The sequence below is a fragment of the Oncorhynchus keta genome, chromosome 28 (assembly GCF_023373465.1).
Source record: "Oncorhynchus keta strain PuntledgeMale-10-30-2019 chromosome 28, Oket_V2, whole genome shotgun sequence".
NCBI lineage: Eukaryota > Metazoa > Chordata > Actinopteri > Salmoniformes > Salmonidae > Oncorhynchus > Oncorhynchus keta.
In genome coordinates this window covers 24,109,855-24,123,299 of record NC_068448.1, presented here as the reverse complement: position 1 = coordinate 24,123,299, position 13,445 = coordinate 24,109,855, and the positions used below count along the sequence as shown (strand labels likewise).

General features: G+C 44.6%; 1 protein-coding gene across 6 annotated transcripts in view; it reads left to right on the top strand.

Moving 5' to 3' along the window:
* The window catches only part of LOC118360884 (protein phosphatase 1 regulatory subunit 12B-like), a 43,167-nt gene extending 31,281 nt beyond the window's left edge, over positions 1 to 11,886 (top strand). For 3 of the 6 annotated variants that reach the window (XM_035740408.2, XM_052485181.1, XM_035740412.2), the window contains 6 exons: positions 3,607 to 3,623; positions 3,826 to 3,955; positions 5,096 to 5,200; positions 5,516 to 5,566; positions 5,879 to 5,929; positions 11,738 to 11,886. In XM_035740408.2, the coding sequence (XP_035596301.1) occupies positions 3,607 to 3,623; positions 3,826 to 3,955; positions 5,096 to 5,200; positions 5,516 to 5,566; positions 5,879 to 5,929; positions 11,738 to 11,824 (441 nt within the window). In that variant the 3' untranslated portion in view covers positions 11,825 to 11,886. The other 3 variants (XM_035740409.2, XM_035740410.2, XM_035740411.2) reach the window with 3 other exon arrangements.
* The last annotated feature ends 1,559 nt before the right edge of the window (positions 11,887 to 13,445 follow it).

Here is a 13,445-nt window from a genome sequence, read left to right as displayed (position 1 = left end):
GGGGGCATTCTATGTTTTGTATTTATTTGGTTTTGGCCGAGTGTGGTTCCCAATCAGAGGCAGCTGTCTATCGTTGTCTCTGATTGGGAGTCATACTTAGGTAGCCTGTTTTCCCACCTATGTTGTGGGATCTTGTTTTTTGTTAGCTCTGTGAAGCCGGCATTGTTCGTTTTTCCTTTTGTCATTTTTGTTTGGTGTTCTGAGTATTACAGATCATGAACACTTACCACGCTGCACCTTGCTCTACTTCTTCAGACGAACGTTACAAGGCTGACCGGCATCGAGGCCTTCAGTTAAATCAAATAACATTTTATTTGTCACATGCTTCGTAAACAACAGGTATAGAATAACAGTAAAATGCTTACTTACAGGCCCTTCCGAACAATGCAGATAACAAAAAATTATCTATAAGAAAAAAATAATTAAATACCAGGAATAAATACACAATGACTAATGATAACTTGGCTATATACACTGGGTACCAGTACCGAATCGAGGTGCAGGGGTACGAGGTAATTGAGTTAGATATGTACATATTGGTAGGGATAAAATGACTAGGCAACAGGATAGATAATGAACATTAATTAACAGCAGCGTATGTGAGTCAAAAGAGAGTGCAAAAATGGTCAATGCAGATAGTTTGGATAGCTATTGTTTAACCATTTAAGTAAATATTTAGCAGTCTTATGGCTTGGGGGTAGAAGCTGTTCCGCGTCCTGTCGGATCAAGACTTGGTGCATCGGTACCGCTTGCCGTGAGGTAGCAGAGAGAACACTATACGTATGACTTGGGTTGCTGTAGTCTTTGTACATTTTTGGGACTTTCCTCTGACACAGGGAGCTTGGCCCCTGTGCTGTACTGGAATGTACGCACTACCGTCTGTGGCACCTTGCGGCCGGATGCCAAGCAGTTGCCATACCAAGAGGTGATGCAGCCAGTCAAGATGCTCGCAATGGTTCAGCTGTAAAACTATTTAAGGATCTGAGGGCCCATGCCAAATCTTTTCAGCCTCCTGAAGGGGAAGAGGCATTGTTGTGCCCTCTTCATGACTGTGTTGATGTGTTTGCACTATGATAATTCCGTAGTGATGTGGACACCGAGGAACTTGAAGCTCTTGCCCTGCTCCACTGCAGTCCTGTCGATGTGGATGGGGGTGTGCTCGGCTCTCTGTTTCCTGTAGTCCACGATCAGCTCCTTTGTCTTGCTGACTTTGAGGGAGAAGTTGTTGTCCTGGCACAACACTGCCAGGTCTCTGACCTCCTCCCTGCAGGCTGTCTCGTCGTTGATGATCAGGCCTACCACTGTAGTGTCATCGGCAAACTTAAGGATGGTGTTGGAGTCGTGCCTGGCCGTGCAGTCATGGGTGAACAGGGAGTACAGGAGGGGACTAAAAACGCATCCCTGAGGGGCCCCCGTGTTGAGGGTCAGAGTGGCAGTTGTGTTGTTGCCTACCTTCAACACTTGGGGGTGGACTGTCAGGATGACCATGATCCAATTGCAGAGAGAGGTGTTTAATCCCAGGGTCCTTAGCTTAGTGATGAGCTTTAAGGGCACTATGGTGTTGAACACTGAGGTGTAGTCAATGAATAGCATTCTCACAATAGGTGTTCCTTTTGTCCAGGTGGGAAAGGGCAGTGTGGAGTGCGATAGAGATTGCATCATCTGTGGATCTGTTCGGGCGGTATGCAAATTGGAGTGGGTCAGGATGTCTGGGGTGATGGTGTTGAAGACCTTCGAAAGGCAGGGTAGAATAGATATAGGACTGTAACAGTTTGAGTCCAGAGTGTCTCCCCCTTTGAATAGGGGGATGACCGCGGCAGCATTCCAATCTTTGAGGATCTCAGACGATACGAAAGAGAGGTTGAACAGGCTAGAACAGGCTACGTTGCAACAATTCCGGAGGATAATTTTAGGAAGAGAGGGTCCAGATTGTCTAGCCCGGCTGATTTGTAAGGGTCCAGATTTTGCAGTTATTTCAGAACTTCAGCTATCTGGATTTGGGTGAGGGAGAAAGCTTGTTGATGAGATGTCAAAGGAGAATGGCAAGAATTGTGCAAGCTAGCAGGCAGACCACAAACTGGAAAATAAAGGTGCATTACAACAGTTGTGTGCAGAATGGAATCTCGGAACGCACAACTCATTGACCCTTGTCACAGATGGGCTTTTGCCGACGAATCCCGGTCATGCTGATGGCAGAGTCAGGATTTATGTGTATTCTGCTGCTTGTCTATGGCTAATATAATTGTTTTTCACAATGTAGTTTTGATGTAAGGAACTACTTTTTCAAAGTAGCTTTAGTTTTCTAAACTATTTTCCCCCTTAGCTTTAGTGCAGCTCAACTTCTTCCAGTAATTGGTAGCTTGGTAAACTATATTTTCAGAGCAGCTTCCCCAACACTGACAGACCAGCGTGTCATCCAGAGTGTTTCCAAACAGGATACGATCTAGTGGCCAGGGAATAAGCTGATCTGTTGTTTTATGTGTTTAAAGAAGTCTCTCACCCAGGCAGGAGAACAGCTCCTAATCTCAAAGAATGCAAGAGAACATGATATCTAAGCAGAGATCACAAGGAGATCAAACACTATCTCTCTCTCTCGATCTCTTTTTCACAATTTCCCTTTTTTCTCTGTACCGTATCATGTCGTAATGTGCACTGATCAATGATCAGCCACCCTGGGTCATGTATATCAACTCTTGGCAAGGAACTTCCCATCACGTAACAGATTGTCATAGAGGGCTCTTTCCAGGCTATCAGATAGGCCTAGTCATTATTGAGTGCAGACAACCATATTTGGTGCCTGATTCACTAAGAACGGAGTGCACAGATGGAAACTGAAGATAAACATTTTGGACCTAACATAGTCTAGACTTTACACTTTATTTAAGTAAATGCCTCATATATGTACACAATTTACCCAATGGAAAGGCAGTATACATCTCAGACTGGGCCTTTGCAGCCATGCAGTCATCTAGTCAGGACTAGATGATGCCAAGCCAGTATGTGTCCCGAATGGCACCTTATTCCCTATGTCCCCAGTAGCGCTCAATATAGGGGATAGGGTGCCATTTGAGACACAGCCAGTATGATATCAGCAGCATGATGTACCCTGAGGTCATCACTTGGAGTCTCTCACCCAGTAAACTGGGGCCTTTCGCCGCATGATGTCATCTCTGCGCTGCAGGCATCTGTGTGGCAAACACTCACTAAAAGATGAACAGGGTTTACAGGAGAAGGATTACCTATGTGAACTCTGTCAGAGCAGGAGAGAAGAGCATGCAAGGTCCCAGTGAATTATATATCACAAGCAGATCACTTGTGTTGGCCTATGCAATACCTGATGCAAATCATCTGAACACATTGTGGGTTGGATGTCACATAAAGTTTCTATTTTCTTCTTCATGGTGTCCTCATGGAAAATGTTTTACTCTGTCTGAAGTCTCTGGTTGATACTTCATACAAATGAAATGTCTCAGATTCAGCCACTGTGCTGGTTCTAACCAGTATGGTATTGTAAAGTAAGTCAGAATGATTTCATATATGCACTAAGAGCTTTTTGTGATACATTTTCACACTAAACTAACATGTTTTTTCTCTGTTCATTTTCAGCACGACAGGGCATCAAGGTATGTACAGATTCAGATCTTCCTTCTCTTGCTTTCTTATAAACCTGACCACTATTTTAGTATTTTAGCTTCATGAGAAACACATACAGCACTCCAAAAAAATATTTGTATGTCAATGTTCCAACACTGTTGTAATGTCAGCTGTGTTGCTGGATGTTGTACATCACCCACTTAAGGAGCTGTGCTTCCTCCTTCCTCCCAGGTTGGACTCTGGTGGTGGGGACAGCAGGGCTGAACCTCTGGGCAGAACCAGCTCCTACACACGCAGGGAAACCAGATTGGCAGCGCTGAACAAGCATGAGGACGACACCAGCTCCAGGGATTACAAGAAGGTACTGTAGAACCCAGAAGGGAAACAGAAGATATCTATTTAAAAAAAAAATCTAAACGTAACTAGCCTGGTTAAATAAAGGTTAAATATACTGAACAAAAATATAAACTCAACATGCAACAATTTCTAAGAATTTACTGAGATACAGTTCATGTAAGGAAATCAGTACATTTAAATAATTAATTAGGTCCTAATCTATGGATTTCACATGACTGGTAATACAGATATGCATCTGTTGGTCACAGATACCTTACAAAAATGGGCCTCACAATGGTCCTCAGGATCTCGTCACAGTATTTCTGTGCATTCAAATTAACATCAATAAAATGCAATTGTGTTCGTTGTCCGTAGCTTACGCCAGCCCATACCATAACCCCACCACCACCATGGGGCCCTCTGTTCACAACGTTGACATCAGCAAACCGCTTTCCAACACGATGCCATAGATGTGGTCTGTGGTTGAGAGGCCGGTTGGACGTACTGCCAAATTCTCTAAAACGACGTTGGAGGTCGGCTAATGGCAGAGAAATTAACATTAAATTCTCTGGCCACAGCTCTGGTGGACATTCCTGCAGTCGGCATGCCAATTGCACGCTCCCTCAAAACTTGAGACATCTGTGGCATTGTGTTGTATGACAAAACTACATATTTTAGAGTGGCCTTTTATTGTCCCCAGCACACGGTGCACCTGTGTAATGATCATGCTGTTTAATCAGCTTCTTGATATGCTACACCTGTCAGGTGCATGGATTATCTTGACAAAGGACAAATATTCACTAACATGGATGTAAATAAATTTGTACACAGAATGTGAGCGAAATAAGCTTTTTTTAGGGATCTTTTATTTCAGCTCATGAAACATAGGACCAACAACACTTGACATGCTGCGTTTATATTTTTGTTCAGTATAAAATAAATAGATTCCATATGTATGTTTGTTTTCTCCCACATACAGTGCCATCCATGTTTTAATCAGGAGAGAGTTGTGTATGGGGCAAAAAGTGATCAATACCACTTCCTGTTGATTCACCTGATGCAGAGATATCAGAGCTGGCCTATTGTGGGGAAAATGTTGTCACATGACAAGGTACTGTATCTCCAAGTGACATAAGCATTAACCTTTTGATTTGTTCTCTTTCAGATGTATGAAGATGCTTTGGCAGAGAATGACAAGCTCAAGTCCCGACTGGATGATAGCAAACAGGAGCTGACCAAGATACGCACCCAGCTGGACAAAGTCACCCAGGTACAGTATAGTAGGAGTGCATCTGATTGGCTAATAGAGTCCAGTAGAGTCCCTCCGTAAAGTCAATACTGAGCACAACACTGAGACAGTCCTGCATAGCCTTCTGTTGACCATCTTAATTAGGTTCAGTATAGTTCACACGTCTCAACAGCATATTGCATTTGAACAATAAATTGTTCAAGGCGAGCACAAGGTGATAAGAAAACGAACCAGTGTATCCCCATCAAAGTTGTCAAATTCTGTTTTATCCCATTTTAAGTCAACCCACTGTATATTTTTTTCCACTTTGTGACAACTGTGCACTCTGTCTTACAGAAACAGGACAGAGTATCTGAAAGATCCACTATACTTGAATCAGAGAAAAGGGTATCTATAACTTGTTAAATATCTTGTAGGCTTCTCTTTCTTTGTTTTCTCAAAGCCATATGCCTCATATTCCTGATATCAACATTCCAATTCTCTTTCCATCCTGACAGCTTGATATCTACATGTCTACCACTCTCTGCTTTTTTTCTGATCTCAGTCTCTTTTTTCAGATCTTTTCCATGTCATCTGTCTGTCTGTTCATTCCTCTATGGGCTCCTCATCATGTGTGGGAATGAAAAATGACTCCTAATTTAAAAGTAGAAATCTTAAAGTGGGGTTGTGATTCTGACCTGAACTACCTGCACTCCTCAGGAAAAACAGGCTCTGGAGAAGAGGGTAACGGACATGGAGGAAGAGCTCAAGGTAAGGTCTTCACTGCAACAAGGAGGGAAGTCACTACTTGGCCCTCGTTGGTTATTATAGGCAAACAGGTGATGATGAGGTTGAGAGAGAGAGAGAGAGAGAGAGAGAGAGAGAGAGAGAGAGAGAGAGAGAGAGAGAGAGAGAGAGAGAGAGAGAGAGAGAGAGAGAGAGAGAGAGAGAGAGAGAGAGAGAGAGAGAGAGAGAGAGAGAGAGAGAGAGAGAGAGAGAGAGAGAGAGAGAGAGAGAGAGAGAGAGAGAGAGAGAGAGAGAGAGAGAGTTCTGTCACACACCAAGCAGACTGTTGTCTTTTGTTGGCTACACACTGACTGACCTAGATCCAGCTGAATACCAAACTCCGTCCAAGAGCAAAGGACCTGCTTATGTTAAGCATTCCTGCACTAATTGTGCATATTTAGCATTTCGAGAGAGCAAGGGGCGAGAGAAAAACAGCAGCAGAATATCATTCAGGGCTGAATAGATGTGAACCTCATACAAGTGCAAACCACTTCTAGCAATAGCCAAAGGTTATGATGCCAACTCAGTATGTGACACAGAGATGTGAGATGGAAGATGAGAACAGAGTGTTTGACACCATGTTGTGACCCCATGTTGCCTCAGCAGGAAGCTGCCCGAGTGAGAAATTTCCGTTGTGGGTACCAGCCCTGAACGCTGACCATGGGGCAGACTGGCTCAGGGCCAGGGAGGGAGGGGGGGGGCGATGGTGAGTGGTCCTTTATGTGAGTGAGAAGTGATTGACACCCGCTTGTCACCTCACCTCTTTAGAGACCTGGGCATGAACACATGCCTGTGCACACAAACACACACATACACACCCATTGGCACACATTAGAACACATACACACTAGATGTGCATGTACAGTTGAAGTCGGAAGTTTACATACACTTAGGTTGGAGTCATTAAATCTCGTTTTCCACCACTCCACAAATGTCTTGTTAACAAACTGTAGTTTTGGCAAGTCAGTTAGGACATCTACTTTGTGTGTGCATGACACAAGTAATTTTTCCTTGTGAAGATTCTGGAGGAAACAGGTACAAAAGTATCTATGGATATACACAGTAAAACGAGTTCTATATTCACATAACCTGAAAGGCCGCTCAGCAAGGAAGAAACCACTGCTCCAAAACGCCACTAAAAAGTCAGACTACGGTTTTCCACTGCATATGGGCACAAAGTTTTTACTTTTTGGAGAAATGTCCTCTGGTCTGATGAAACAAAAATAGAACTGTTTGGCCATGATGACCATCGTTATTTTTGGAGGAAAATAGGGGATGCTTGCAAGCCGAAGAACACCATCCCAACCGTGAAGCATGGGAGTGACAGCATCATGTTGTGGGGGTGTTTTGCTACAGGAGGGACTGGTGCACTTCACAAAATAGATGGCATCATGAGGTAGGAACATTTTGTGGATATATTGAAGAAACATCTCAAGACATCAGTCAGGAAGTTAAAGCTTGGTCGCAAATGTGTCTTCCAAATGGACAATGACCCCAAGCATACTTCCAAACTTGTGGCAAAATGGCTTAAGGACAACAAAGTCAAGGTATTGGAGTGGCCATCACAAAGCCCTGACCTCAATCCTATAGAATATTTGTGGGTAGAACTGAAAAAGCGTGTGCGAGCAAAGAGGCCTACAAACCTGACTTACTTACACCAGCTCTGTCAGGAGGAATGGGCCAAAATTCACCCAACTTATTGTGGGAAGCTTGTCGAAGGCTAAAAAACAAAAATGTTTGACCTAAGTGAAACAATTTATCGGCAATGCTACCAAATACGAATTGAGTATATGTAAACTTCTGACCAACTGAAAATGTGATGAAAGAAATAAAAGCTGAAATAAATTATTCTGTGTACTATTATTCTGACATTTCACATTCTTAAAATAAAGTGGTGATCCTAACTGACCTAAGCGAGGGAATTCTTACTTGGATTAAATTGAAGAATTGTGGAATAACTGAGTTTAAATGTATTTGGCTAAGGTGTATGTAAACTTCTGACTTCAACTGTCTGTAAAGCCATATCCCAGCAGGCAGGCTGCAATATCATTACAACCAGAAACTAGGTTGCTTTGATGTCATTGCAACCGGGTTTGCCCACTGGGATAGAGATATGCACATACAACATTATACAGACATGCTTTTACTCTTTTCACACAGGTCTGATGTGATTCTACATGTTTCTTCTGCCACAGGGTCTGCCCAATGCTTTACAATTCTGGTTACTTTATGACTCTCTGATATCCCACTGGGTACAGATGTCAGTTCAACGTTTATTCCACTATGGTTCAACGTAATTCCATTGAAATTATGTGGAAACAAAGTTGATTAAAACCAGGGTGTGGCCATTGGGATGGGTCTCTCTGGGATAGTGGGCTAGGATTATTCCTGGCAGCCTCTGAAACTCCAGCACTGGCAAAATGTGGGAATTTATCTATAGGACTCAGCTCTGGTTAAATATCAATGACTTCAAGAGCATTAAAACATCATGAGGAATAAATAATTAAGCATTCTCTCTCAAGCTCACCCCTCTGGCTACATCCTCCTCTCTCCTCTGCACTCACTCTCTCTTTCTCCTCTCCACTCTCTCTCTCCTCTGCACTCACTCTCTCTTTCTCCTGCACTCACTCTCTCTCTTTCTCCTCTCCACTCTCTCTCTTCACCACTCTCTTTCTACTCTTTACTCTCCACACTCTCTCTCTACCCTCCAGTCTCTCTCCTCTCCACTCTCTTTCTCTCTACTCAACACTCTCTCTTGCTCTACTCTTCACTCTCTCTCTATTCTCCACCATCTCTATTCTCCACTCTCTCTCCTCCACTTTCCATCCTCTCCTCTCCTCTGATCTCCTCTCTCTCTCTCTCTCTCTCTCCCCTCCACTTACTCTCTCTCCTCTCCACTTTCTCTCACCTTTCCTCTCTCCTCTCTCTCTCCTCTCCTCTCGTCTCCCTCTCTCTACTCTCCAGTCTCTCTCTACTCTCCACTCTCTACTCTCTGCTCTCTCTCACTCATCTCCACTCTCTCTCCTCTCCACTCTCTCTCTACTCTCTCTCCTCTAGTCTCTCTTTCTCTCCTTTCCTCTCTCTCCTCTCCACGCTCTCTCTCCTTTCCTCTCTCTCCTTTCTCTCTCCTCTCCACTGTGTCTCTCTCTACGCCAAGATAAATTTGTCAATATTTGTTCTTCAGAACAGTGTGCTGTGAAAGGCTTACTGAGACAGTACAGAGAAACAGTCTGACATATCCATGGATTCTTCAGTCCGAGTAAAGGCAGACTTCAAATAGTTTCTTGGGATGTTAGCAGCTGGATCTCCTCCATGTCTTTTCTTCCTGGCCTTCCTCTCTTCTCTTCTCTCTTTCTCTGTAGCCTTCTTCTCCTCACTGGGCTTCTCTCTTCTCTTTCTCCCCAGCTTTTCCTTTCCTCCAGGCTCACCTTAATTTCTTCCCTTTCTATCCAGCCTTCCTCTCCTCTCTGAGCATCTGGGGGGAAGCCTCTGAGGCCACTCTCTGCTTTCCTCTGTCTATGTGTGTGCTGCCTCCTTGCCTGCCTGTGGTTTCCCCCAGGAACGTTGTCAAACCACAGACATCTCCACTAAACCGCACTGAGGTTTACCTCTAAAGCCTGCCAGGGAACCCAGGGAAATTAATAATTTCCATTTTCTATGACCTATAACATATTGGGCTCTCTGAATGAGGCTGAAATTGAAGGTTATATTGAAAGTCCCCCACCCCCATCTTTCCCCAGCATGACTAACAAGCTATGTAAACCATACAGCATCTCCCCACCCACCGCCTTTTAAAACTGCCCAGGTTTGTGGAGAGCAAACTTAAGGATAGCTCCCTGCAGTGCTTTTCTTTTCTTTTGCATAGCTGTCTCCTTTGCCGATTTCTTGCTTGCTTCCTTTTACAGTATCTCTTTGTGTGTGAATGTCATTAAGTAGCTCCTAAGTGTGTGTGTGTGTGTGTGTGTGTGTGTGTGTGTGTGTGTGTGTGTGTGTGTGTGTGTGTGCGTGCGTGCGTGCGTGCGTGCGTGCGTGCGTGTGTGTCTCTGCTTCCTCCTTTCCACTGCCCTGTCCACCTGCTCTCTTTCTTTCTATCGCTCTCTCTATATTCCTATGTTTACTGCAGGCCCTCCCTGTTCTGGCTCAGCTGCAGGCACTGCGGAGCGGCAAGGAGTGTCTGCTGGCCGAGAACAGGGCCATGCTGCGTGTCCTCACCCACCTCTCCCAGATGGCCTTCCTGCCTGAGACAGAGGACCTCTAACCCCCCTGTCCCACATGCCTCCACCTCTCTACCCCTCCTTGCTCTCCCCTCCCTGAGTCTTCAGCCACTCCTCCTCTCATCTGTCCTCCTTCTGGTTCTCCTGATGCTGCACCTCCTTCCCTCCTCTCTGCTGTGCTCTTCTCAGGCAGGTCCTGCTGCTGCACCCCCCACCTCCCACTCTCACTCCTCCACCTTAAGGCCTCTCTCACTTGTGTGGCATGCCTCTCTCTGACTCACTCTCCCATAAAACCAATTAAGGGCAGCCCCCTTAAACGCCCTCATCTATTTTAGCTACACCCATGCTGCATGGGTGATATTATTTACTAGGCTAGTACAGTAGTGGTGGCAGCCTGACGTTTCTCCAGTGGTTATTATTACAGTATAGTGAGGCAAGTCACTCAATCCTTAGCTTGAACGAACTCAGAAAGAGTCTGGACGCTGCTTGAGAGACTTGAGAGTGCTGAGTGCTGAAGTCGCCAAGTAGACCTTGTAAGGATTAACATGATTGCATTTTTCCATTTCACAAACCTGACATTTTCATTGTTTGCTCATTTTTTGCCACAGTGTCCAATGCAAAGTGGCTGATAGGGAATCTGACATTTTAAACTATTACGTTTGTCTCAATCATGTGGGAGTGGAATGTGTGATCTCATTGGCATCCGTCGACTCACTAAACCCTTTTCCACTGGCCAAAAAACGTGCACAATAATGTAGTGTGTGTGTGTGTGTGTGTGTGTGTGTGTGTGTGTGTGTGTGTGTGTGTGTGTGTGTGTGTGTGTGTGTGTGTGTGTGTGTGTGTGTGTGTGTGTTACACACAGCTCTGTCTGAGACAGAAGCAGAACTGGACAAACAGTTGGACCAAAAATGTGCAGTATGCATCGTCAAATATAATACATAACAATATGCTGCTATTTAATTGCGGTAACTGGAATAGGCAGGAGTGGGGTGATGAGTTCATCATTGTCTGTGAAGGTAGACTTTTCAGGCGAGCACACAACGTTATTGTTCACTGCACTGTCTGTGGGGGATGGGGGAGATTTTTACAAAGATTGTGGTTATTTTTAGTCATTATTCATGCTGTGGGAGGTGACCTCGATTGCGGAAGCTGACCGCCTTGCATATCTCTCTCTCTCTCTGTTTCGATTCTCTCTCGGTTTGTAGTTTGCACATAGAACCATAAGCCAAATCATGTCCCAACCTTTTCCACGATCATACTGTATCCGCATGCTCTCATTGCTTTACATCATATTTTGCTGAAAGCCTGCCTTTTCTCCACTCTTCGCATGTTGTGACTGTAGAGATTGTAGTGTTCAATCATTTAGCAACAAGTTCCTGGTGATTAAATATTGCATATCATTCTTACTTTGCCTGAAAATGTGTCTGTCAATGTCCCTTAAATAAGAAGGAACATAGACAAACGACAAGGCAGTGTAACTTGTACATATTTCTGTCTACAGGCCATTATGTGTCACCGCTGTTCCCTGTTGCGAATTAGCTACCATGACAATCTAATGCTGCTCTCTCTGTTCCTGTAGGTCTTGACAGAGCTTAAATCAGACAACCAGAGACTGAAGGACGAGAATGGGGCTCTGATCCGTGTCATCAGCAAGCTGTCCAAGTAAGAGGTTGGAAGCCTCTGTCCAAAGTCATAGTATACTTCCTTCAAGCTTGCAATGTGTGTCACTATCATTGGCCTTCGGCACCCTCCCACCCTGAGACTGTACCATGGTGCTCAGTGACACTTACCTGCCAACTGTTCTCAGAGGCATGGTGAGGAACCATCAAATTCCTGATGACCCCTGGCCTACTATGACTCCATGTTCATTGGCTCACTTCATACCAGGAGGTCAAAGTGGGGAGGAGAACACACAGCGTTCACTCAGAGGGTGTTGATCTGGGGTACAGTAAACTCCGAAGCTCCAGGCCAGAAATCTCTAACCAATATCACATCCACATATTTTACCTATACATCACAAACATATGTTGATTTTGTGCTTCAGTGTGCACTGCAGAAAAAAAACACTGAAAAAACAATCATAGGTAGAATTGTTATGACATTGATAACATTACACATTGTCAGTTGTGTTTATATCATTAGTCTTTATGGTTTACAGTTCAATTGAAGTCCACATTTCCATCACAGACCATTTTCTCTGAGCTGATCATGAACCTTTTCCTGCTTTGATTTTAGTGTGGTGTACTGTACCATGGTCTCTGGCGAGACAGATGTCACATTTGTTGGATATTTTTATATAATTTATGCATTTTTTCCCTCAAATATTTATACTTATACTCAACCATATTTTTACCAATATATTATTAATATGTATCCTCTTTAAGCATTTTAGGAAACACTACCATTAGTCCACATAGTGCCTCACGTTATGAGATGGACAGCATTTGGGTTTTTTTCCAGGTGAAACCTGTACATGATTCGTAATGCAGATAGCACAGGGCACAACACAGGGCACAACACAGGGCACTACACAGGGCACAACACAGGGCACAACACAGGGCACAACACAGGGCACAACACAGGGCACAACACAGGGCACAACACAGGGCACAACACAGGGCACAACACAGGGCACAACACAGGGCACAACACAGAGCACAACACAGGGCACAACACAGGGCACAACACAGGGCACAACACAGAGCACAACACAGGGCACAACACAGGGCACAACACAGGGCACAACACAGGGCACAACACAGGGCACAACACAGGGCACAACACAGAGCACAACACAGGGCACAACACAGGGCACAACACAGGGCACAACACAGGGCACAACACAGGGCACAACACAGGGCACAACACAGGGCACAACACAGGGCACAACACAGGGCACAACACAGGGCACAACACAGGGCCTCTTCATCACAGGACGTCGGTGGCACCTTAATTGGGGAGGACGGTCTCGTGGTAATGGCTGGAGCAGAATCAGTAGGAATGTTATCAAATACATCAAACACATACACTCCATTCCAGCCATGAGACCGTCCTCCCCAATTAAGGTGCCACCGACGTCCTGTGATAACGAGGCCCTGTGTAGTGCCCTGTGCTATAACGTGAGACACTTTGTGTACTACATGTGCCTTTCCTGAAAGAACAATACAGCTATCTGTCTACACATGTACTGTAAGTATATTTAAAGACAGTATCTTACGTTGAAACAACTTTACCATGTAGAGACCGAAAAAAACTTAAATGCTACTTGTACATGTCTGTGGTTTGAC